This window comes from Bos indicus, chromosome 10 (assembly GCF_029378745.1).
Source record: "Bos indicus isolate NIAB-ARS_2022 breed Sahiwal x Tharparkar chromosome 10, NIAB-ARS_B.indTharparkar_mat_pri_1.0, whole genome shotgun sequence".
NCBI lineage: Eukaryota > Metazoa > Chordata > Mammalia > Artiodactyla > Bovidae > Bos > Bos indicus.
The window spans coordinates 7,985,254-8,010,217 of record NC_091769.1 but is presented as its reverse complement, the minus strand read 5'-3'; the positions used below and the strand labels follow the sequence as shown (position 1 = coordinate 8,010,217).

Below are 24,964 nucleotides of genomic sequence, written 5' to 3'. Positions count from 1 at the left end.
TGCAACTCCTTCATAAATCACACTCAGCGCATCCTGTGGTTAATTATTCTCCATGCACATCTATTCTAGCAGTTTTGACACACAGCTATGCCAGTTCTGCCAGGAAATTATTATTCGTGACTATTTTCCCAGTTAAGTTCATGATGGCACCTAAGTGAGAAGCTACCAGTGCAAAGGCCCAGGCCTCAGGGAAAAAACTTCCTCAAAAACATTGCTTCAGTTTTTCCATTTTGCTCCCATAGCTTAAGACTTCCTGAGGGACATACTGACATTTCTCTTCATTTCTTAAATTAAGAACTGTAACCTCAAATTTTCCTTGTGTATATTTAACAGTCAAGTATTCCACTTCCTTTAAAATCCTATTTTGACTTTGTGGAAAAAACATACTTTTTTGGGTTAAGAAAATTCAAATGTTTTTGGTTTCAAGCATATTTTTAAAAACGACAATGGAAGAGCTTAAAGGTCATTCTCTGGTTTGAGGATGGATCCCATTTTCTGGCGACCGTGACCTGAGCTGACTCATTCAATAGATCCATTCCTGAAATATTATGCAGACTCCAGGCCTCAGGAACTTAAGTTCATGTGTTAACTTACAAGTGCTGTGTGCGGAATAATTCTTCTTAGTTGAAATAACTTTTCTGTTGACTATGCATCTAGAAATACATTATCAGAATTTGTACCTATCCAGCTCTCATAGGTACTTATAATTTTGCTTTTAATTCCTCCTCCTCCCTCTGCCCCAGGAAGTGTTGGACGGCAAAGGAGTGTCACTCAAGAGCAACTCTTCCTTAAGTTTCAACCTCTGACATTGGTTTCTTTCTTCACTAGGAAAGAACTGCAGACTATCCACAATGCTCATAACCCAGGAATCCGAACATACTCTCAATGATATAACCTTAAATTTTCCTAAGAAGGGCTTAAAAAAAAAAAAAAAAAAAAGACACAGAAAGTTTTGTAATTAACTACCAAAGCTTTTGGTAGAAATTGTACTTTTCTTTTTCCCTTCCAGTTCCATTCTCTGTGCCCCAAAAAACTCACCTTTATGGGCTATATCACCCAGGTTCCCTTGACCTTGGGGTGCAGGTTAAAATCAGGAGCAATGGGAGGCACCAACAGACATCAAGGTATGAGGAGAGAATGTCTGTTTATCTGTCCTGCCAACCTGCTTTGGGCCTGGGGTGTAACAGCTTTCCTTAACCGCTAGTCCCTGGGGCTCTTCACCAGCTCTTGGTTCCCTTAACCCTGGCTGTGCGTGCGTGCTAAGTCGCTTCAGTGGTGTTTGCCTCTGTGTGACCCTATGGACTGTAGCCCCCCAGGCTCTTCTGTCCATGGACTTCTCCAGGGGATTTTTCCAACCCAGGGGTTGAGCCCACGTCCCTTACGTCTCCTGCACTGGCAGGCAGGTTCTTTATCACTGCTGTCACCTGGGAAGCCCCTTAACCCTGGCCCACACCTCTGCAAATTGTCTCTTCATTAATGGCTTCCCTGGTGGCTGAGTGGTAAGGAATCTGCCTGCCAATGCACGAGACGTGGGTTTGATGGACAGTGGAGTCTGGTGGGCCACAGTCCTCGGGGTCACAAAGAGTCTGAGGTGACTTCCTGACTAAACAACAAACAACAGCTAAATCCTTAGACTGGCCTTCCTGCCAGGCTCTAAAGACACAATAAAATTTTATTCCAAACAGATATCAAGCAAACCTTCAGGTTTATTAATAGAGGTTATATACATTTAAAAAAAAGAACATAAAAACAGTGATGTAATATTTTATAAGTACATACTGATAATACAGTAATGGGTCTTATTAAGTCAGATTTTAAGTCAGTATTTCAATATAAACAATGAATAAACAGTGACAGCATATCTTCACTAAATTAGATAAAATGAATATAGTAACCAAATTAATAAAAACAATGTTAACTTTTACTTACAATACATACTTTTATGTAAATTATTCAATGGCATTTGGAAACAGTTTGCTCTTTTAAATTGTAAGCACTTGTCTTACAGCTTTCTGTTTGTTTAAAATGCCAATGTTTTTTCATAAGGAAAAAGATATATATCAACATTATTTTTAATTATTTTGCTAAATACATGAGGATATTCTGTACTTGATACTCATCATAGGGTTAAAAATGCTTTTAAAGTCATTTCATTAACTCTTAATAAAAGTGAATGGAAAAAATGGAGAATATTTTCCTAGATTTCAAAGTCAATTCCATTTCTTCTGCCATTTCTAATCTGACATAATTAATGCTTTTTAAAAAATCTGATTTGAGTATGTACTGAACAAAACATTGGTAAATAGTGTCCAATTAAGTCAGACTGAAGGACTTACTTTTTCTCCTTAGTTGATGTTTTATTTTTTCAATCTTTTATGTATAACTTTGCTTTCATGTTGATATATAGACTGATGATTATATTATATACAGAATTTATAATTATCTTGTTTGAATAACACTGTAATAAAACATTTCATATTCTGTTACTGAAGGACTTATTTTTAAAAACATGCTTCCTGTAATATATGATGTTTTCATCTCAAGTTATAACCACAGGAAGCAGTAACCCAAATGTTCAAAGTTCTTCACCCGCCAGGCTCGATTATGTGGCACTTCCTGGTGGCATCTGGCTAAACCACTTCTTTACATATTGATGCATTTCTTGTCCACACCATATGTTGGTCCACTTTGTTATTCTCCAGAGTAGGTTTCAGACTGACTCAACTCTGTCTGCCCAGCACCCATGCATGCCTAGAGCACACGATGACTGTCCATGCTTGTCTGTGGCTGGTTCCAGCTGACAGTGACCCTTGCAGCCTAACTGCTGCAAGCAGACATGCCTTCTTTCTCCACTCTTAAAATAGGCAGAGAAGTCTTCTATGTTCATTATCTCTTGGGATGGCACATCCTACTCCAATTTCTAATAAACATGATAAGCTCATGGCCAATCCTTGGGGGAATCCCAGCAGAGGATAGCAAACACGTGGCTCTGTCTTGTATCTACTGCCTGGAGTCTTTCATCTGGGGGAGGGGGGCAAGTCGCTTTGAAAGCCAGCCTCAGGTCACTGGTGGGACTTCTGCTCATTCTCAGTTTACACACGTGGCATGTAAAGCAGCAAAAATGCTACCCACATCATCTGTTTTCATCCGCTTTAATAATTTTAAGAATTCAAACATTGATATATTTAACAAGAAAAACAAAAGAACTTTCTGTACACACAGCTAGTACTAAGTCTCATCCCCCAACAATTTAAACATTGCTGTTGAACAATTTAAAAATACATTTATTTGCAAAAGCTGTGCGAGTCCAAAGTGTAGAATCCCTCACTCCTCATGGGCTTCTTCAGATGTTCCGAGTTAAACTCCAACCTAAACTTTGCATGTTAAATCAGAAAATCAGAGTTTATTTCCATAGTCTCTGGTGAAAAAAGAGAGGGTTTCCAAGTGCCTATTCTGTACTGTACTGCAAATGATATAAGTCCATGCGTATAAATTCACACACACACACATATATCTATAATCAGCATGTAAATATATAAAAACAGAGATGCTTAGTTCTTGTGGTAACTCTGGCAATACTCTCCTGGAATGTTTTCTATTCCTGTTACTTTTGTCTGTAACTAACAAATATACAAGCTCTCCTAGGGAGCCACATAAATCACAAGTTTGTTGTTTTGGATGGTAAAGGAAACACTTCTGTCAGGGATGAAGTTGACTCCTCAGGTGATTTGCTTTTTTAACATTTTCTTTTTAACTCACTGTCAGTCCCTTTTCCTAAGTTAAGAGCTTTTTGTATAGACTGCTACTCAGGTTACTAGAGCAGGTGTCCATTTTACTTGGCATCAGCTGACCGCTGCTGTTACAGCTGCCGGGATCTGAACTTTCTTTGCAGTGTAAGATAGCAAAGAGGTGCCTCTGGCACTCCGAGGAAGCATAGTAGTATATCAAGGGGTCGATGCAACAGCTTATGCTGCTGACGCAGACACACAGGAGGTAGGCAAAGTAGGCGGCCTCTGTCATGGGATCAGAGGAAAGGAACGCGTAGTGGAGAAGCAGAAGGATGTTTGTGGGTCCAAAGCAAAGGATGAAGATGCAGAAGACAGCCGCGGACAGGAGCAAAGCCCGGGACTTCTTGTTCTGGTTGGCAACCGTGGAAGAGCTGAGGCATCGGATGATGGACACGTAACAGACGGTGGAAAGGGTAAGCGGCACGAAGAAGAAGACGGCGGAGAAGGCGGAGAAGTAGTACGAGTAGTAGCCTTCCAGCAGCGTCTGGTTGAGCACGTCGTGGCAGGCGGTGATGTTGAGCCCCGGCACCTGGGTGGCCTGCTCCTGCAGGAGCAGGGGCGCCACCCCCGCGATGGCCATGGCCCAGATGGCCAGGCAGATGAAGGAAGCGCGCCCCAGGGTCCGCCAGGAGAGGGACTGGATGGGGTACACCACGGCCAGGAAGCGGTCGACGCTGATGGCCGTCATGAGCATGATGGAGGCGTACATGTTCCCGTAGAAGGCCGCCGTGACGAAGCGGCACATGGCAGACCCGAACCTCCAGTCGCTTCCGGAGAAGTAGTAGCTGATCTTGAACGGAAGCACACACACGAAGAGTACGTCTGCCGCGGCCAGGTGCAGCATGTACACCACGGCCGGCTTCTTGACCTTCATCTTCAAGACGAACACCACGACGGCCATGATGTTCAGAGGAAGGCTGACGAGGAACACGCCCGTGTAGACTGAGGGGATAAAGACAGTCAGCCAGGCGCTGGTCAGATATCCTGAGGCGGATTTGGAGATAAACCCAGGGGGTGACTTTTGAGGAGGGCTGCTTCTGTTGCCTGAGCTTAATCTGTCTTCTGTGAATTCACCTTCACTCGAGTCCTCGTCCTCTGGCAGTGGGAATTGTTCATATCCGTCATTGGAATTCCTGAGAAAGAAAGACCGAGGACCCAGAGTACCGTTTGTTGGGTCTGTCCCTGAAAAGTAAAAAAATTTTTAAAGGAATTAAGAAGGCAAAAGAGACAAGGAGAGAGTACACTTGACTTTGGCTTTTTGTTTTCTTCCTGGGAGAGTTGGTGGTAAAGAGCATGTGACACTCAATGGATGACAGACTTTATCTGTGTGTGTGTCTCTGTGTGTGCGCTCCATTGCATCTGACTCTGTGCGACCCCACGGGCTGTAGCCCGCCAGGCTCCTCTGTCCCTGGGGATTTCCCAGGCAAGTATAATGGAGTGGGTTGCCATTTCCTTCTCTAGGGGATCTTCCGGACCCAGGGATCGAACCTGAGTCTCCTGCACTGGCAGGTGGGTTCATTACCACTGAGCCACCAGGGAGCCCAGACTTCATCAGGGAATTAGCTAACTCAAGATAGTGTACCACATTTTGTTCTGGCACAAGCAAACGCTTTTCAAGCTCTGCTCCTCAGAGAGATGAGGTGAACCACAGACTTTCAGAGATCTCTGCTGCAGATATCAGGACAGGCTGAGTACAGGCTGATGTAAAAGAAAAAAGCCATGACTTCTTTTCTATGTGAGCCACTGTCTATATAAACAAATTACCCCAGGCTACCTGACTTCTCTTTCCTCCATAGGCCTGCAGGTATACATTTTTCCCCCCATTTGGTTTGTGGCTACCCCTTGAAATCCATTCTCCCTCATGGAAAAATCAACACAGAAAGTTGAGGGAACATCTTAAAGCTTATGGAGCTAGAGGTGACTTTGAACAAGACTGCTGCTGCTGCTGCTGCTAAGTCGCTTCAGTCGTGTCCAACTCTGGGCGACCCCATAGACGGCAGCCCACCAGGATCTCTCATCCCTGGGATTCTCCAGGCAAGAACGTTGGAGTGGGTTGCCAGTTCCTTCTCCAGTGCATGAAAGTGAAAAGTGAAAGTGAAGTCGCTTAGTCGTGTCCGCCTCTTAGCCACCTCATGGACTGCAGCCCACCAGGCTCCTCCGTCCATGGCATTTTCCAGGCAAGAGTACTGGAGTGGGTTGCCATTGCCTTCTCCTTGAGCAAGACTGAGGGGACCCAGTTTCCATGACAATTATCCGGGTGATAGAAGCTCTCCTTTACTAGCTTCGGCTTGTTTACACAGTAGAATGTCCCTAATCTCTCATCATCTTTGGGTCCAAGCTGCAGTCCCTCAGGTTACTGTCTAATGAAACCGCAAGGCACCTACCACTTGAGTCATCTTCCCTGTCTCCCTCCTCAGTGGGTCAGTGGAGCAGCACCAGTTCTAGGTCAGTGCCTCCCTCAGCTCGGTTCCAAAATGCCACATGCATCCAGGCAGATGCCAGGCCAGCCAGGCTCTTTTGAGTGTCAACTAGAAATTACCATAAAGGCTCTGCTGCAAACATCCTTCCTTTATCACCCTCCTCCACCAAAAACCTCCAGTGGAAATGTTCATCACAGAAATGCAGCATTCAGCTGCTGAACTCCACCAGCGTTGGCTTCCCGGGAGCCGCACTGTCATTCTGTCACTGAGGAGGCTTGGACAGAGAGCTTCTGTTGGGCTTTGAGGAGCTGAAGAGTGGGGACAGAAACCCCAGGGGAAAAGGATGAGGCTTCCATCCCCGGGGGCGATTACCACAAAGGCTGCACATATGTCACTCAGAACTGAGGTCAGGGGATTGAGAACTGGCTGGAAATGAGATAAGTACAGTGAAATTTCCAGCTTTCAGTTTTATTTTTCAGTACTGGAACGTTCCTGCAAACAAAAACTTACACAGAAAAGCGTGATATAGTAAAAGAGAATGCTGCTTCTGGAAGGTCCTTACCAGACCCAACTATCCCCTAAACAAAAATTACAGACTCTGGATTCCTTTCCTCCTCCGAATCAGTGATCTGAAGTTATGTAGGTTCACAGTCGTGTTGGGGAGGGGAGGGATGGGTCTTGAAAGAAGATGGCAACCAGTGGGTTTCTGGCTTTCAGTGGCTTTTAGCTTGAGAGGAGGCCAAAGTCAGTGCCACGAAAGATGGCTGAAACTCAGATAGAAACCTCATAGTCTCTGTGGCCCGAAGAACTGGAAGACAGTGTTCAGGGCAACCACAGTCACTGGAAACTGAGGAAAGAATCCCAGAAAAGAGCAAGTCAGAGAGGCATGGAGAGCCGCAGAGTCCAGTGTAAATTCTGCCCCAGGTTTGGGGCACACTCAGGGGAGAAATGAAGCTGCTCTGCTAGACTTAAAAGAATGGAAGTGCTGTTTGAGCTTTTTTGCTCAAGAGGAAACATTTGCAGTTTGAGTTCAACCAAATTAACTGCCTGCTAAAGCAAAAACAGCAACACTCTTTAGAGAAATAAGACAAAATCTTGAGTGTTTACAGTAGGATAATATTCAGCATACAGTTAAAAATCATTCGCTATAAAGAGAATCAGCAAAGTGTGACCCAGTCTCAAGAGAAAGGGATAGTCAATGGAAACCAATCCCAAGATGACTCAGATGCTACAACTTGCAGATAAGGATTTTAAAGAGTGTGCTGCAACGATGCTTTAATGAGGAAAGAGAAAGATTTCATTGAAATGAATGAAGAAATAGAAAATAGCAATGAAACCAACCAACGGGACTTCTAGAACTACAAAATAAAACACAATAAATTGGCATCTATTTCCAAAATGAAGAGCAAACCTAGAGTGGTACCAACTGATCCACAGTAGAGCAGGGCCTGGTACCGAAAGCTTGAGGTCAGATGACCGTAGCAAGAGCACGAACAGGTCCCCTGAGGATAAAGTCTCGATCTGTCCCACGGGAAGAACAAAAATCTGCAGTGATGAGCCTGAGTGTACATAGATATCGAGGTTGTTCCCCAAGGGTGGGAAATAGTTCCTATTTAATCTCCAAGTCTCTCTAGTACCCTGGCCCACAGGTAGGAGGTGTGGTCCTTAAATTGGCTTTTAATTATAGATTTACATTCTAATGCTGGCTCTACCCGATGGCTCAGCGGTAAAGAATTCACCTGCAATACAGAAGACGCAGGTTCGATACCGGAGTCAGAAAGATCCCCTGGAGTAGGAAACAAGAACCAACTCCAGTATTCTTGCCTGGGAAATCCTATGGACAGAGGAGCCTGGAGGGCTACAGTCCGTGGGGCTGCAAAAGAGTCCGAACAACAAACAACAGCTGCCTCTACCAGGAGTCACTTAACTCCTCTGAACTCAGTCTCAGGATCACTGAAATGGGAAGATTCAATACCTGCTGGCAGCTTGGAGCATCACACATGAAATGAGGATATATGTTCACTTTGTAAACTTCAAAAATTAACCAGTGTGAGAAATTATTATCCTTCCCCATCACTTCAATGTAGTTTGTTTCTTGCTCTCAATTGTTTTGAGAGCAAAAAATTAAAAAAGCAAAGAAATTAAGATGGAATCTGTGTTCCTCTTCCCTCCCTCAACATATAACTGTGTTTAGTTTTTCTGTGTGACGAGGGACATGGAGAGGCTATAAGGTACAGAGCCCCAGCATTCAGAGCCGTAAATCAAATTTCAAATTCACAACCTTTCCCTCAAGGATCACTTCCCTCCTCTTGTGATGCATCTAATTCACTCTGTGTGTATTGATCGGGTCACGTGGGATCTAGACCCTGGTTCAACGGGCCCCGTGGGAGGGAAGTGAGGCTACCCTCGAAGTCATGAATGTGTGGGAGGTGGAAGAAAAGAAATGAATGAGTTCTGGCACTTCGGGACCACAAAGATATGTGTCTTTAAAAATGCTGACCCACAGGAACCTTAAAATAACATAACTTTCTGCTGCAGAAAGTCCTCGGGGGGCTTGGCCGGATTGAGGACTCGTCATGTCACGTATCGAGGGGAGACAAGCACATGCATGCCTGTGTGCAAGCTACGTGAGCATCAGGCCGTGACCCAGAGGAGTGACACCCTGGGAATCTACGAACACTCACAACTCAACTCTTAGACGCTGTCACTTGGCCTGAACATAAAACTGTCATTAGGCTTTGCGCTGTAGCTAGTCTTGGTTGGCCAAAAATTTCGTTCGGCTTTTTCTCTCGTAGCTTACGGAAAAACCCGAATGAACTTTATGGCCAACCCAACACTTTGGGAATCAGTATTTGTTTTCAAAAATTTCTTCTCTGGCTCAGCCTTCTTGGGCAGTATGTCGAACATGACATTTTTATAGGCTGGAGCCCAGGAAGAATGCATAATCCCGTGAATAGATATCATTGCCTAAGGTGTCACCTTTTCTTGCCACCACAGGTTTTGATACTTTGGCCTTTATGGGATTACAGGATGTCAGTAAATTTTGTTTATTTAACTGTATACCAGCATCAAAGAAAGAATAAAACCAATTCCAGGTGACTAGATAAATCCAACTAGCTTGTGCCTTGGGCTGAAATTTGAGTTTGGGAATCTTGCTTTTACTTTAGTCCTAGGTCAAGGAGAAAGTGCCTGTCAGTGGATCGAAAACTCCTGTAACATCTGTGTTTTTACTGGTAAGTTATAGCTTAAAAAAAAAAAAAAAAAAACTAGGTCAGGTCCTAAAATTGATCCTCATATTTGTTGCAAAAGTTTCACTTAATTCAGGTTTCCTGAAATGGCTCTAGAGTAATTTTGATTGTTGAACATAGACTATTGCTAATGAGTTTGAATGTGGACTCTCTAACTCTGGAGACTTAGAAATTATAAGTCAGGCATGGCACTTTTTCTGACTTTGACGAGATCTGGCCTAGAAGCAGAGTGATGCCCAGATGTTCTCTCAAGGTCCCTCATGATCCTGGGATTTATACCATGTCAGCCTCCCAGAATATGCCAGCTTCAGTTCTGACTCAGAGCTTTGGCCCAGAGGGCTCACCCTTGGTGGGTTAAGAAACCAGAAATCCCAGGACCTTGCCTACATTCAGAGAGAAGGACAGCTGTCCCCTGCACTTCCCCACCAGTGACTCAACACTACAGGCTAAAGGGCAATCAAGAAGGGGGTGATGGAAGAATGATGGAAACATACTAACTCCAAGCAGAAAACAACATGAGTGGGATACTCGACGGTCTAAGATGGAATCATGCATCATAAAAAGAAGTGCTCCTTAAAGAAACTGCTGGTGCCAGATCTGGGGGAGGAAGTGCACAAGACGACCCCTGAATGTCTTCAAAGAACATTAGGGTCAGGTCAGAAAGACTCTGAAGTCAGTCCAAGGGCCCTTCCCAGTGGCCAAAGATCATTAAGAGAATAATGACAGAAATGCATGGAAATGTGGGAGAACGTCATATTTGTTAAGATCTATTAGAAAAGGCAGAGGAACCAGAGATCAAATTGCCAACATCTGTTGGATGATCGAAAAAGCAAAACAGTTCCAGAAAAACGTCTACTTCTGTTTTATTGACTATGCCAAAGCCTTTGATTGTGTAGATCACAAAAAAATGTGGAAAATTCTGAAAGAGATGGGAATACCAGACCACCTGACTTGCCTCTTAAGAAACCTATCTGCAGGTCAGGAAGCAACAGTTAGAACTGGACATGGAACAACAGACTGGTTCCAAATAGGAAAAGGTGTATGTCAAGGCTGTATATTGTCACCCTGCTTATTTAACTTATATGCAGAGTACATCATGAGAAATGCTGGACTCAATGAAGCAGAAACTGGAATCAAGATTGCCGGGAGAAATAGCAATAATCTCAGATATGCAGATGACACCACCCTTATGGCAGAAAGAGAAGAACTAAAGAGCCTCTTGAAAGTGAAAGAGGAGAGTCAAAAAGTTGGCTTAAAGCTCAACATTCAGAAAACTAAGATCATGGCAACTGGTCCCATCACTTCATGGCAAATAGATGGAGAAACAATGGAAAGACCCTGATGCTGGGAAAGATTGAGGGCGGGAGGATAAGGGGACAACAGAAAATGAGATGGTTGGATGGCATCACCGACTCAATGGACATGGGTTTGAGTAAGCTCTGGGAGTTGGTGATGGACGGGGAGGCCTGGTGTGCTGCAGACCACGGGGTCGCAAAGAGTCAGGCATGACTGAGTGACTGAACTGATGAGTTCATAATTATACTTCAAGGAAAATAAAACCTTTTTGGGTCACTTTTGGAGGAAACGAGGGGACCCAGTATGAAAATTGGTAAATAAAGGCCAGATTCAGCATTTATCTTGCCTTTTCTATATTGAAAATATTTTGGGGAAGCCAAATAGTCAATGAAGGAAACTTCTAGTTTATAAAATAATCCCAGCTTATAAACACAGAAACAATGACAGATTTAGAAATGCATCTTGAAGTGCTTAATGAAATAAGATTTAGTCCAATGATCATTAGTCTCTTAAAAAAAAAAGGTTGAGGTGTAAGGATAGGTGATAGGAACTCTGATAACTGGGTCACTTGAGCACACCCGAGTCCACTGTGCAACCTTAAGTTCTCAAAAAAGAGAGACAGGACTTCCCTGGCGGCCCAGGGGCTAGGATCTGCGCTCTCAGCACAGGGACGTGGGTTCAATCTCTGGACAAGGCACTAGATCCCATATGCTACAACTAAGACTGGTGTTGCCAAACAAATTAAAAACAAACAGGTGATGTAACAGGTGTGTACACACCACCACTAGGTCAGGCAGTCTTGGAGAAAAACCAAATAAATCAGGCTAAATCTCCAAATGGACCACATTACAGAAAATGCACAGGAGAGAAGGGCATGTCGAACAGCCCTGCTGGATAGACCCAGTATGTAACAGGAAAGTCTAGAAGAGAGATGACCTAGTTTCTCTGACACAGAGCCTTGAAAAAAGAGGAGAGGGAAAACCATTACAGATTAAGAGAGACTTAAGGGTACGTCAACCTAATGCAACAGCGGACCTCATTTGATCCCAATTCAAATAAACCAACCGAAAAAGCATTTATGAGACAATCAGCGAAATGTGAACACTGACCATTCGAATAGTTCACAATATTAAGAAACTGTTGTTCAGTCTTCTTAGGTGTTATAACGTCACTGTGGTTACATGAAGTATATATAGTGATATATTTACACATGAAAAGATACCGTGTGTCTGGGATTTGCTTTAAAATTGTCCATTTGGAGAGGAGGAAAGTGAGGATACAAATAAAGCATATGGGGGTAATTGTACTGCCCACATTAGGTATCTTTGAAAGTTTCCATAATGAAAAGTGAGAAATAAAAGAAGAAAAACATTTTATGCACATTTACTAGCCACCAAAAACTAAAGACAACAGTTTTTGCTTTCATTTCTGTTTTGTCTTAGTTTTGAAGGGGAAAAGGTGCTTGAATGTTTGTGTGAACACAGCTTTACACTGAGAGAATTCATGCTACACCAGCCCTTCCAAGGCGTTTCTGGAATATGGAGGGTGTGGGTATGAAGAAGACATTTGTTGAGCAGTTACTTTGTGCTCGATATTTCACTTCCCTACCTCATGTAACCCCAGTATTTTTATGAGATAAGCGTGACAGAGCCTATTTTACAGACAACAAGGATGTGCAGAGGCTAAGTGACTGATCCAACGCCCCACAGATAGAAAGTGGGGCAGCCGGGGACTGAGCCACATCTGCCTGGTTCTGAAGCTCCTGCTCTTTGAACACCACTTACCCTGTCTCTTCAAGGAAGCTGTGAATTCAGGACCTGCTCCTGAAAGAGTACGCTTTTCTTCTCTAGCATTTCACCAAACAATCTGCCCACCCTTCGGAACTATATACAGCAGGTGGGACACAGCCATGTGAGTGTGTGAGTTCGGCTGATGATGGGCACAGCTGCTGCTTGGGAATCACAAGTCCTGCTGACTTTGGCGACACACCAACCACATGCCAACAACCCAGCCTTCACAGACAGGACAGATGTAGTAAGAGTCGGTCAAGGACAAAACAGAGAAAGAGATGTTTAGAATACTGTTTCAGATGAGGCAGAAGCAAGTGAGCAAGTAAATGAACAAAAATCTCTGCTGAGGACAAGAATCAGAGAATAAGATAAGCCCTGACTGCAGACTGAAGATGAGACGGCCCCTGCCTGCGGTGGCCCCTGCCCCTCCCACCCTCTGGAGCAGGCTGGGAGCATCCCAAAGCAAACCTGGGGGAAGCCAGGGGCATAGGGGTTACAGGAAGCAAGGCCAACCAGAAAATGTAAACACCAGAGTACCCAACACCACTGCAGGCACTAAAATGTGTGTGGGGGCCCCTCCCGAAGGCCAGGGCCCAACTCAACTCGTGGGGTCAGAAGACTAGCAGGGTCTCTGGGAAGGACTCTGATCCTGGCTCTCCCCATTCCTCCAGGCCCGTTCTCCACCCAGAGGGACAGGCGTGGGGATACCACTGTCTACAAGACGCCGAGCTGACAGGAAAACTAATTTACAGTAAAGGATGTTTACTATCGCCGATTTCCCCAGAACCAAATGTTTCCACACCCCCACCCCCAACCCCACCCAAGTCCTACTGCAGCTTGTAAACCTGAACTCAAAGAAGCTACGTTCTAGAGATGATAGAAACGGTCATAAACAGCACTTCCTGGAAAGCAGAACTCTTCTTGTAAGGCCACATAAGCCTCAGTTCTGCTGACAGAACTGGCCTGCTGTGCCAGTGTTGAGATGATGGTAGGGACCTGACGCTGCTTATGAAATCAATGCACAGAACTATAACAAGCTTTTAAAATCACGTAGAAAATGAATGCATAGCACGTGGTAAAGGTGAGTACTGGTTGGGAAAACTTTTGTTAACTGTACACCATGACTGTCCCCGGGCATTTACTGAACATACAGGCAGCAACCCTGTCACCATGTAAAGCATATTCCTTAGAGTCCTTACTGCTGGTTAGCAAAAAAGAAAATACCAGAAAACACTCCTTTATAATACATAATACCTGACACTTTTAATCCACTACAGACTTGAAGTGTAAATAGATGAGATTAGATTAGGTCCTTTCCTGAAGTTCAATATTTGTTTTGAAGTGCAAATTTCAGATTATTCCTGTTATTTCCAAAAGCAGGCTCTTTTGAAAGCAAATAAAGGCCTGTAATGGCCTGGTAAGTGGCAAAACATCATTGGATGCCTTGGGATGGAGAAAAAGGAGGCATCACTTCATGGGTTTTTCCAAGCACCATCCCAAGGTAAGGGCTTCCCTGGTGGCTCAGCCAGTAAAGAATCTGCCTGCAATGAGAAAGACCTGGGTTCGATCCCTGGATTGGGAAGTTCTCCTGGAGAAGGAAATGGCAACCCACTCCAGTTTTCTTGCCTGGAGAATCCTCATGGACAGCAGAGCTGGCGGGCCACGGTCCGTGGGATCACAAAGAGTTGGACACAACTGAGCGACTAAGTACGCACACATCCCAAGGTCAATGTGGGAGAGGCTGTCTGGGGGAAGCTCAGTCTAGACAGAGAACTGTGTATTCTGACAGTTTTGGGCATAAGCATGAGGAGGTGAATGGCAGAATGAAATAAACCACAAAGTAGGGAAACAAACAGAAAATTCTCAATGTCGAAAGTGTGAGTCCTGGATACTGTCGTCCTAGTCAAAAATAAACCCAGGCTGGGGTTCCTGATGATCCTTCTGGGGTTCTGTGAGTATCCCACAGTAAAGGGGATGCAGTCCCCCAGACACAAAAGGCTGCATGATATGATTCCATTCATGTGCGGAAATACGCAGAAGTGGTGAACCCAGAGCAAATCAGCCCTGCCAAGAGCTGGAGGTAGGGGATGGGGCCGAGCGCGTGATGGTGACCTGATTTCCTTTCGAACTAGATAGAGGTGGTAGGTGGAGAAGGCGATGGCACCCCACTCCAGTACTCTTGCCTGGAAAATCCCATGGACGGAGAAGCCTGGTAGGCTGCAGTCCATGGGGTCGCTAAGAGTCGGGCACGACTGAGCGACTTCACTTTCACTTTTCACTTTCATGCATTGGAGGAGGAAATGGCAACCCACTCCAATGTTCTTGCCTGGAGAATCCCAGGGACAGAGGAGCCTAGTGGGCTGCCGTCTATGGAGTCACACAGAGTCGGACATGACTGGAGCGCCTTAGCAGAAGCAGCAGCAGCAGAGGCGGTAGGTGTACCACACTGTAAATGAGCTAAATGCCACTAACTGTAAACTTAAAAATGGTTAATTTTATGCTATGTAGATTCTACCTCAATTGTGTTTAATTATTTTTATATCCATAGAGTTAATTTTGATATGAATGTTATCCCCCAGTTTGGTCCTCTTCATTTCTTCCAGTGGGTTCCAACGGCCTTGCAGCGCCAGTCCCTAACTCTAATATATCTTCATTCCGTGCCCCTCCTCTGCACTGTGTGTGTCAAAGAAAGGCTGCATTTCTGCGTCATATGCTCAATCGCACAATCTTATATTGTTTAATGCAATTATTTAAAAATTCTTTTCACTCATTTCAAGGTAATCTTTTTATACAGTTTTGAAAGGTTACTTTCCATTTAAAATTATTACAAAATATTGGCTACATTCCCTGTGTTGAACAATATTGACCTCAACTTTGGAAGCAGAGGAAGACAAGAAGGAAGGGAGGAGGGAGAAGGGGAAGGAGGAAGAGAAGGAAAGAAGGGAGGAAGGGTGAGTTTCAAGGGAAAAGAAGGATGTGTGTCCAGAGAGAGTGAGACGAGAGAAGCGCAGGGTCCTGGGGACTCCAGGGTCTCAGCGGAACTCCAACTCAGGCTCAGCTGAGTCCGTCTGCTGCAGTGACAGGACAGGAGTGAGCTGCCCGAGAGAGGAGAGAAGGGGCAGCAAGGGCACAGGGAAACGATGGCCGGAAGCAGGCTGGCAAAGGAGCAAACTCAGAGCTGATGAGGAGCTTCGAGTCAGGGCTGACAGCATGCTCGTCTGTTTAGACATAAAAGGTAGAGAAATGCTGAGCTGGAAAGAAGGGAGGGCAGAGACAAGCTGAACTGAAAAGAAGGAGGCAGGGCTGGAAGGGCAACCATTAGAGATGACGTGAGAGGATTCCTGAGGAGGGGCCAGAACGCCCCGGTACCTGTCCTCACACGAAGGAAGCGTGGGCCAACCGCAGGACGTGTCCTATGAACACAGTGCCCCGGTCACTAAGGAGCGAATGAACGGGAAAAAGGACGGGAAGGAGGAAGTTTTAAGTGATTGAGATGCTGGGGTAGAAAACGACTTGCTGATTCATAAGAAATTTGACTTTCAGAGGTTTCTGCTTGACTACAAGCAGCTTCACTGTCTCGTTTCGTGTCATTTGTTGGGCGGAAGATGACAGCCTCTCAGTAACGGCCAATTAACCTGCACATTCATGACGGAGGTCTAGTCACAGACTGCCTTATCATCCGCTTCAGAGAGTAAAGGCAGGGTACCACAATCGATGCATCTACGCTTACTAAGCACCTCTGTGTGCTAGACCTGGGCTCCCCAGCTAGAGGGGCACAGACTCTGCCTTCCGGGATCCTGGGAAGCACTGCAGGATTATTTATCTGCTGTCAGAGGGGCTGGGGGCTCTGGATGGCTTCCTCTTCATAGTGGACAGTAGAGAAAGCCTGCACTTGGCGGAAAAGGCCTGTGGTCAAATGTGTTTCACTTGTAACTGCACTTGTGACTTAAGCATTTGGGAGCCTCAGTTTTTACCTGTAGAATGGGGATGCCATCTACTCAAACGGTAGATACAGGATAAGTAAAATAGTGTCTGTAATGCGTCTAGGCAGGGTGCTGGCTGTAGTAGGTTCTTGACATAAAGTAGCTGTTTTTCATTAAAGGTGAACAAGTAGGGTGTGGGAAGGGCATTCTGGCCAGAGGAATGGCCTGGGGACAGAGCCAGAGAAAGCACAGCTCCCGGGAGGTGGAACTACAGGGCGGGGGCTGGGCGAAGTACAGTTAACGTAATAGATTATGTAATAGGGGAGGCTCAGTAATAAGGGAGGCTGGGGACCCATCCTGCACGGGAACAGGCACCTTCTCTATACTAAGGAACTGAGCTTGACTTTGTGGGCAGGAAGCCAGTACATGGAATCTCCCATCCGACCCCCTCTGCCACGGTCACCATCAGCGCTTCTGGCACCTTTTACTCTCCAGACCTTTATAGAATCGACGGACCTCACCTCTAGGACACTGACACGCTTTGATGAGAGAGTCTCACTTATACTGCTTGGACAAAGGAAGGTAAACTGGTTAATGAACTCAGGAATTTCTCAAGTATCTGCTGAGTGAACATCTGTTCTAGATGCCAAAGGGATAAACGGAAGTTTATAATCTTTGCTGGGGGATGACGGACCCACAAAGTGGAAAAGCCACTTTGCAGGCAAAGCCAAAACGAGTAGGGACAAGTCTGAGAGTGCTTTGAGAAAGCTCAAACTGGTGGGCAAGGCTTGTCCTGGAAGGGTTTCCTATGACTGGGGTCTCTTGACTCCTTCCATCGGATACAGGTGGTTAAGACAGGCATTGTTTAGAATTGCAGGCGCACAGTGATCATAAAAAGCAGACCTATTTTTGGTTGATTTTATGGGGCTTAAAACTCTCCAAAGACAAGGTCCCACCTACTTCTTGCATCCAGGACCCCCTCCTCCTTTTGGAATTTAGGTACACTGTCTCTGAGACTTAGTTTCAGAATTGGCAAAAGGGGATAAACATGTGAGGGGGTGAAATGAGACAACGTGTAGTGAAACGCCTCTGGGCCCAGGGTTAAACACAATACAACACTTAACAAGAGTGCCTTTTCATTCTCATCCTCGTTTCTTCTCTCCCTCATAAAGTGGTCCCAGAATCCGGGGTAGATGATTGGCCAATGTTCTTCAGCTCTATCTATAGTAGTGTCTTAGCATGCACCATTCAGGTCGATGTGTGTAACACGCGTGGGGAACAGCAGTCTGAACTTCACTCCCCTAACCAGAGGCCAAAACCTTCCTAGGGAACCCACTGCGAAGAAAGGTGACACCATGGACACGGTATCTGTATAAACACCTCACCACCCAAACCTCAAACACAAATTTGTGTTAAGAGCACATCCCAGAATAAATCTGTAAAGTGATATCTGACATCAGTGTCACCATACACAATTTTTCAGGAGTTCTCTGCTTTCCCAGACACTGCAAGAGATAATGTGCGAAGCTGCTGCAAACCTTTTGGGCTCCTGTGTGGGCTTCTCAGTGTTCTCAAAAGCATCACCTCCAAACTCACCCTGAGCAAAGATGGAGAGCAGAGAAACCAGTTTCTGTGAGCTTCTGTCACCTCTCCATCTCCAACTGCCTGTATTCCTTCCAAGTTGCGAAAACAATACAGACTACACAGTGTTTCACAGATAAGGAAAACAGCTAGCATTTGTTACTACTCGGAATAAAAGAAGCGGTCAGAAAGCTTACAAAGTTGTATCGCTATAAAGAAATAACAGCATTTCCCCCATCCCTTTCTATCTAGGCTCTTTCCAGGCAACAACTTTTCTGCCCTGTTTTGTTTTTTTTTTTTTTAAGGGGGAGAAGTTGGAAAATGCATTCATTTGCTCAGGCAGCCAGATCCTTTAAAATACACGCAGCGCACAGTAATACATGTATTCTAGGTGAGAAACCTCCGTCTCCCAGCAGATCAGAAACTGAAATGGTTTCATCCCACAGGGGCTGAGGGAGCCGTTTGTGAGGAGCTGGATTGTTGCCTCAACTCGCTTGGAAGACTGGGTCCTAGGAAACAAGCAAACAAAGCCCGCCGACCACCGCCTCGTGGCGATCTAGCTATCACTCGGTATCCCGCACCAAGACCACCACACAAGGCCTGTCTGTGCCCGGCGGGGCGGCAGGTCCTGATTCTCCCCTGAACGGGCCACGGGACCAAGCTTTTCTCTACACCCCTTTCCTCGCCTTCAAAATGTGCAAGAAAAGCCGTTTGAACAAAACAAAACTTCAGCGGGAGCGGTTCTCCACCACCTCTTGGGAGAAAACAAACAAACAAACAAAAACCCGGACCGGCTATTGGTGGAGCAACGTGAAACCCCTTTCTTTTCGGGGTGGTCCTGGGAGAAACAGGCCCCGCAGTGGCAACAAATGCAACGAGGTCCCTCGGCTTCCCCAAGACAGCCCGAGCCCTCCTCGTCCACCTCCCACACCCTGCATGCTCCAGAAGTCGGTGCAGAGAGGTCCGGGCCGAGCCCGCAGCGGGCTCCCAGAGAAGGGGCGGTCAGGGGGCAGCCCCGGGGTCCCGCGGAGGCCCGGGGCTGCAGGACCGGACGGGAGGGGAGTTCGGGGCCCACGCTCACCTGGTCTGGGGCCTCGGGTGCGGGCCGACACCAGGGGGCTGCACAGACCGAGCCCCGCGGCCCAGAGCAGCAGCCACCGCGGCCCCATTGTCCCGGGGCTCCGCGCGCTCGGCGGGGCCGGGGCGGCGCGGCTCGGGGAGGCTGGCCCGCCGCCCGGACGCTCGGGTAGCACGCGGGGAGTCTAGAGGGCGGCCGCACGGGCAGACAGACCGCTCGCCTCTGGGCAGGATGAGGCGGTTCGGCGCGTCTGGCGGCGCCGGTTGGGGAATAGGTCCCCGGGGGCGCGGGCGCGGGCGGGGGCGGGGCTCGCGAGCGCCGGGCCTGGAAGGGCGCCCCCCGGCGGCCAGTGTGCGCCTCGGCGCGGCCGCCGCCCCCTCCGCTGTCGCCGGGCCAGCCGGGGCTCGGCCATCTAGCCGCCCCTCCTCGCGCTTTGGGCCGCCCGCCCCGCGGGGGAACCCGAGTAAGAAGTCGTTTCCTCGGCCCGTCGACGTGGGCCCGCGAGCTATCAGCCGCTCACCCGGGGAGCACAGACTTGAGCGGAGAACCTCGGGTCGTGGCCCCCCACCAGCCCGTCCCTCCCCGGGCCCGACTCAGGCCGTGCGCTGCGCCGCATTGGGAAACATGGGAGCTTGGCCACAAGTGTTAAAGCGACTTGTGCTTTCGTAACTCCGGGTTAGTGGATTTGAAAGTTTATACTGTAGACACAGGGTGGCCCGCGGGTGAGAAGAAGCTCTTCGCTTTGAACAGAATTTTTGACGCTTCTTACTCGCTTGCCTTGATTTCGCTCCTTAGATATTTCATAGGTCGGGCACTTAGTTCTCTGACACACGGGCTGCGAGTGGGTATAGAATCATCCGGTCCCAGGAGCCGCTTCTTCGCCCTCGCGCTCGGCGCGGCTGCAGCTCTTGGCTCTAGCCCGAGCTCAGCGGAGGCGCGCGCCGGCTCCACCTGCGCCGCGGTGCCCGGAGGCGGGCGGGCTGGGCTTTCCCCGCGCCTCGGGAGGAAGGGCCGCCCGGGAGCCGAAGCTCACACTTTCCCGGGTTTGATAGAGTTTGGCCAAATTCAAGGCGCAGGGCGGAGACCCTCGAGCCTCTGGCCGGGGCCCCCTGGAGGACGAAGCCCCGCGGGCAGGAGCGGGCCAACGATTTCATTTGGAGAGCGTATTTGCTGAGCGCGTCTTTCGGACCGCAAAGGGAAACGGGTCCCCTCAAAGGGCCCTTTGTTGGAAAGGTTGCTCGCAGCTCCTTCTCCTCCCAGATGTGGGGGTGTGTTCTGCACCCTGGGGCTGATAAACTGCTGTTGAGACTCACTTGTTGGGTTTCTAAGCTTTTTAAAAAGCGATTCCTCGAGGAGAGCCCTGAAGCCCAAACCCGCCAAGACCACCTTGTTCTTCCTTGTTTGCCCTCATCGTTCTCAGCGCACAGCGCCCTGTTGTACACGTTGCTCAGTAAATTACTGAATAACCTAACTAAATAATGCTATTAAAAATGCTTATTCAGTTCTCCGAGGAAAATATATCCAAGAGTAGATGTAAACCATAAAAATTACATACTTCTCCACTCTATCGGGAGAAGGCAATGGCACCCCACTCCAGTGCTCTTGCCTGGAAAATCCCATGGACGGAGAAGCCTGGTAGGCTGCAGTCCATGGGGTCGCTAAGAGTCAGACATGACTGAGCGACTTCACTTTCACTTTTCACTTTCATGCATTGGAGAAGGAAATGGCAACCCACTCCAGTATTCTTGCCTGGAGAATCCCAGGGACAGAGGAGCCTAGTGGGCTGCCGTCTATGGAGTCGCACAGAGTCGGACACGACTGAAGCAACTTAGCAGCAGCCACTCTATCGACATACTATTTTTCAGCATCCTTCCCTAAGATGCCATTGGTTTTAAAAAGTCATTTTAAGTACCACAAGCAAGAAAAAATAAATGCTGCCAGTTAAACTGTCACATTCCTTTGCTTGTAAGAAACACCTCAATTTCAAGACTGTTTAAACACGAAGAAAGAACATCTCAGAATCAATGGTGGTGGTTTAGTCACTAAGCCCAACCCTTGCAATCCCATGGACGGTAACCCATCAGGCTCCTGTGTCTATGGGATTTCCCAGGCAAGCATGCTGGTGTGGGTTGTCATTTCCGTCTTCAGGAGATCTTCCTGACCCAGGGATCGCACCTGAGTCTCCTGCATTGCTGGAGGATTCTTTACTGACGGAGCCACCAGGGAAGCCCCCAGAATCAATGAAATACAGTGTTAAATATAATATTAATATGTGCAGCCAAATATAACAGTTCAAGGATATAAAATGAAAAGTAAAAGTATCTTCAGCCTTCCCTTCTAAGAACCACATCTGCATTGATGACCACTGTTCAAAGTTTCTGTCCATTATTCAAGAAATTGTAATCACATACAAGTATATATGTATGTGAAAGTGAAAGTCTGTTCAGTCCTGTCCAACTCTTTGTGACCACATGGACTATACAGTCCATGGAATTCTCCAGGCCAGAATACTGGAGTGGGTAGCCTTTCCCTTCTCCAGGGGATCTTCCCAACCCAGGGATCGAACCCAGGTCTCCCACACTGCAGGCGGATTCTTTAGCAGCTGAGCTACCAGGGAAGCCCATGTATGTATGTATAGCTTTGAAAATGAAAGAACACTCTAAGTACACTTTTAAATTTTATCTGTTTCATTGGTGGAAAATGTTTTTAACCATTTTCTAAAACTGAAGTTTAAAATAACTTTCTCTCTCTCTTTTTTTTTTTTTGCCTTAGTTATTAGAACAGAGCCTGGTAGGCTATAGTCCATAGGGTCACACAGTCAGACATGGCTGAAATGACTTAGCACATTAGAGCAGAATGTACCTCTAGTGACAAAAAAAAGAGCTTCGGAAATAATGAAACGCTTAAGTTCTTTAGGGTGGGACTGAAATACACCGAGCAAAGGAGAATGCAACAGAATGAGGTGTTTCCTCCTCACTTGAGTATTTTCTAAAGATTGTGGATTGCTAATTGAGCAGCCACCAAAACTTGAACTTGCCTTCAAAAACTTGCCTTCAGAAATGGTGGTTTTGACTTATAGCACACACAAGTGCAGGCTCCTGGACCCCATCCAAGGCCTATGAAATCATCTTCTACGTTTTTACAAGGACCCTCAGGTGATGGGTAGTATCTGAGGGGTTTCAGACCAAAGCTTTCAGTAACAGCATTCTAAGACAGGGAGATCCCCTGAAGGAGGGCATGGCAATCCACTCTAGTATTCTTAACATGGAGAATCCCATGGACAGAGCAGCCTGGTGGGCTACAGTCCATGGGGTTGCAAAGAGTCAGACACAGCTGAAGCAGCTAAGCATGCCTGCAGGCACATTCTAAAACAGGGATCTCAATCACCTGGACCAGAATCACCTGGGAGGCTTGTTAACCCCCTCTCCGCCCATGGTTAAGTTCCATTTCTAGATTCAGCGGGTCTGGGAAATGGACTGAAAATTTACATTTTTAACCAGATCCCAGGTGATGCTGAGGCTGCTGGGGACATACCTGAAAACAACTGCTTTGAGGGAGAAAAAGAATTGAACAGGATTCGGAATAGCTTTTGTATTACTTTCTTAAATGATACGATGTTTCAAGCATAGAAAACTACAGAACCTAATACCCATGGCATTTACATATACAGTATTGTTTAAGATTTTTTGTCTACACTTTTCTGATTCCATTCTTCTTCTCTGCTCAGAAGAGTAACTTTCTCATCCATGTTATTGTACTTTTAGTATAGTTGTGTTTCCCCTCAATTTTTTTTTCAGTATAGCTCTGTATGTTTTAAATATTTACACAGAGTAACATACTTTAAGAATATTTTTGCAGTTTGCATTTTTTGAAATTTACCTATATGATACATATATATTTAATTTTTTAAACCTATAGCATTTTCTTATGTTATATACCACATTTTATTCTTCTAAAGCCATCTATTTTATCTATAGTTTTGACCTCACTTTCATTCCTTATATAATGTATTTTTGCTTTTTTTCCCTTTAATGGAAATAACCAGTTTTTTTTTTAAATGCCCATCTTCTTTTGTTGCGGTTATTGTTTATTTTTTGTGTCCTTAATTTTCACACAGGTTTTAAAAATTTCCCTCTTTCGACTTCCTTTGGATTTACTCTTAATTCTCCTAACTTTTTGAACTGTTTAGCTTAATTTTCACTTCTCCCTGCATTTTGTAAGTTTTGATATGCATCTCAGGTATAAATATGTATAAACATATGCATCTCAGGTACAAATATTTTGTCAACTTCATTTTATCTTCTTCAATCTGTAAGTGATTAGAAGTTTTGATTAATTTCCAATTTTGTATTATGCTCTGTTGGTGATATGCTGTTTTCTCTACAAAAATTCATGTATTTGGGTGCTCTTTAGAGCTTCTTGCAAAACATATCAATCTCTCTACTTCATCTGTTCCCTGTTACCCATACCAAAATGTTTTTGTTGCCAGTTTTAGAGCAAATACATGCAGCTTCCCCGGAGCATCAAATTAACCTAACCAGAGGTGGCTCCCCAACATGTTAATATTCCCCAGAAATGAAATCTCCTCATTGCAGCATTACATGCGTCACTCACAACCACTTTATAGTGGTTCCCAGTTTCATTTTCTTTGAACTTGTCTGGCACTAAAATGAGTCACTAGCTATCCTCTCATAGTGTTTTTGGTATTTAATAGTGTGTTTAAAGGAGAAGGCAATGGCACCCCACTCCAGTGCTCTTGCCTGGAGAATCCCGTGGATGGAGGAGCCTGGAAGGCTGCAGTCCATGGGGTCGCTGAGGGTCGGACATGACTGAGCGACTTCACTTTCACTTTCATGCATTGGAGAAGGAAATGGCAACCCACTCCAGTGTTCTTGCCTGGAGAATCCCAGGGATGGGGGAGCCTGGTGGGCTGCCGTCTCTGGGGTCGCACAGAGTCAGACACAACTGAAGCGACTTAGCAGTGTGTTTAAAACAAACATGTTATACAAATGGTGAAAGTTTTAAGCCCAAGATCCCATGAAAGCAGTTTTATTTAAACCCATTAGATGACCTACCTGCTTCAGCTATTCCACTTACCCCTCCTCTGTCTGAAGCCCTCTAAGGACAGCACTATATCCCGAGAACTTGCCTTAGTTATTTCCTTTTGGAAGCTAATGGTAATGATATCCAGGCTTCTATGGTGTAAGATCAAACTGTCTTCAAATTAGATATTCGATTCTCCAGGTGTTGTGCAGATATCTCTACATTTGTTTTTTAAGCAAACAGTCGATCTGTAATCAAGGAATCCTATTTCCGCCTTTTGTTTGCACAAACCTCCATTGGTGTTTTGGGTTTAGAAGTAAAGTTAATCATTTCTAGCGGGTCAACAAGGCGTTTCCACTAATTACACCATGGACAGAATGGTAGCCTATCCTAGTGGTTGGGGGTGCCAGGAAAAGGTCAAATTCAGTATCTATTCAAAAGAAACAACAGAAACTTGTTCCAAATATAAGGTGACCTCAGTATCTTTCACTTCTCATATCTGTTCATTTCCCTTCTGAATTAGTGAGGATTCTCTGGAGAAACAGAGTCAATAGGATATATAGAGATAAATATGTAACAGGAGATTTCTTATTGGAACTGGTTCATATGGTTATGGAAACCAAGAAGTCCCACCGTGATCTGAAGTCTGTAAGCTGGTAACCAGGAAAGCAGTGGTATAATTCAATGAGTCCAAAGGCCTGAGAACCAGGGGCAGTGATGGAGTAGTTCCCAGCCTGAGAACTGGGGGGCTGCTGGGGTTAAGTCTCAGAGTCTGAAGGCTCGAGAACCAGGAGCTC

The 24,964-nt window shown here is 45.9% G+C and overlaps 1 protein-coding gene across 1 annotated transcript; it reads right to left on the bottom strand.

Annotated features, from left to right (window-relative positions):
* Positions 1-1,688: 1,688 nt before the first annotated feature.
* F2R (coagulation factor II thrombin receptor) lies at positions 1,689-19,397 on the bottom strand. Its single transcript, XM_019968073.2, has 2 exons — positions 19,128-19,397; positions 1,689-4,970 (listed from the first exon to the last, which is right to left on the bottom strand). The coding sequence occupies exons 1-2, from the start codon at positions 19,213-19,215 to the stop codon at positions 3,775-3,777; spliced, it is 1,284 nt and encodes a 427-aa protein (XP_019823632.2). The 5' UTR covers positions 19,216-19,397; the 3' UTR covers positions 1,689-3,774.
* Positions 19,398-24,964: the final 5,567 nt, after the last annotated feature.

What these genes read in the sequence shown, in the direction of transcription:
- F2R (XM_019968073.2), bottom strand. Translation starts at nt 19,215, where the DNA reads ATGGGGCCGCGGTGGCTGCTGCTCTGGGCCGCGGGGCTCGGTCTGTGC. An exon ending in CACCCGAGGCCCCAGACCAG is followed by an intron (nt 4,971 to 19,127) that starts GTGAGCGTGGGC and finishes TTTACTTTTCAG; the next exon opens with GGACAGACCCAACAAACGGT.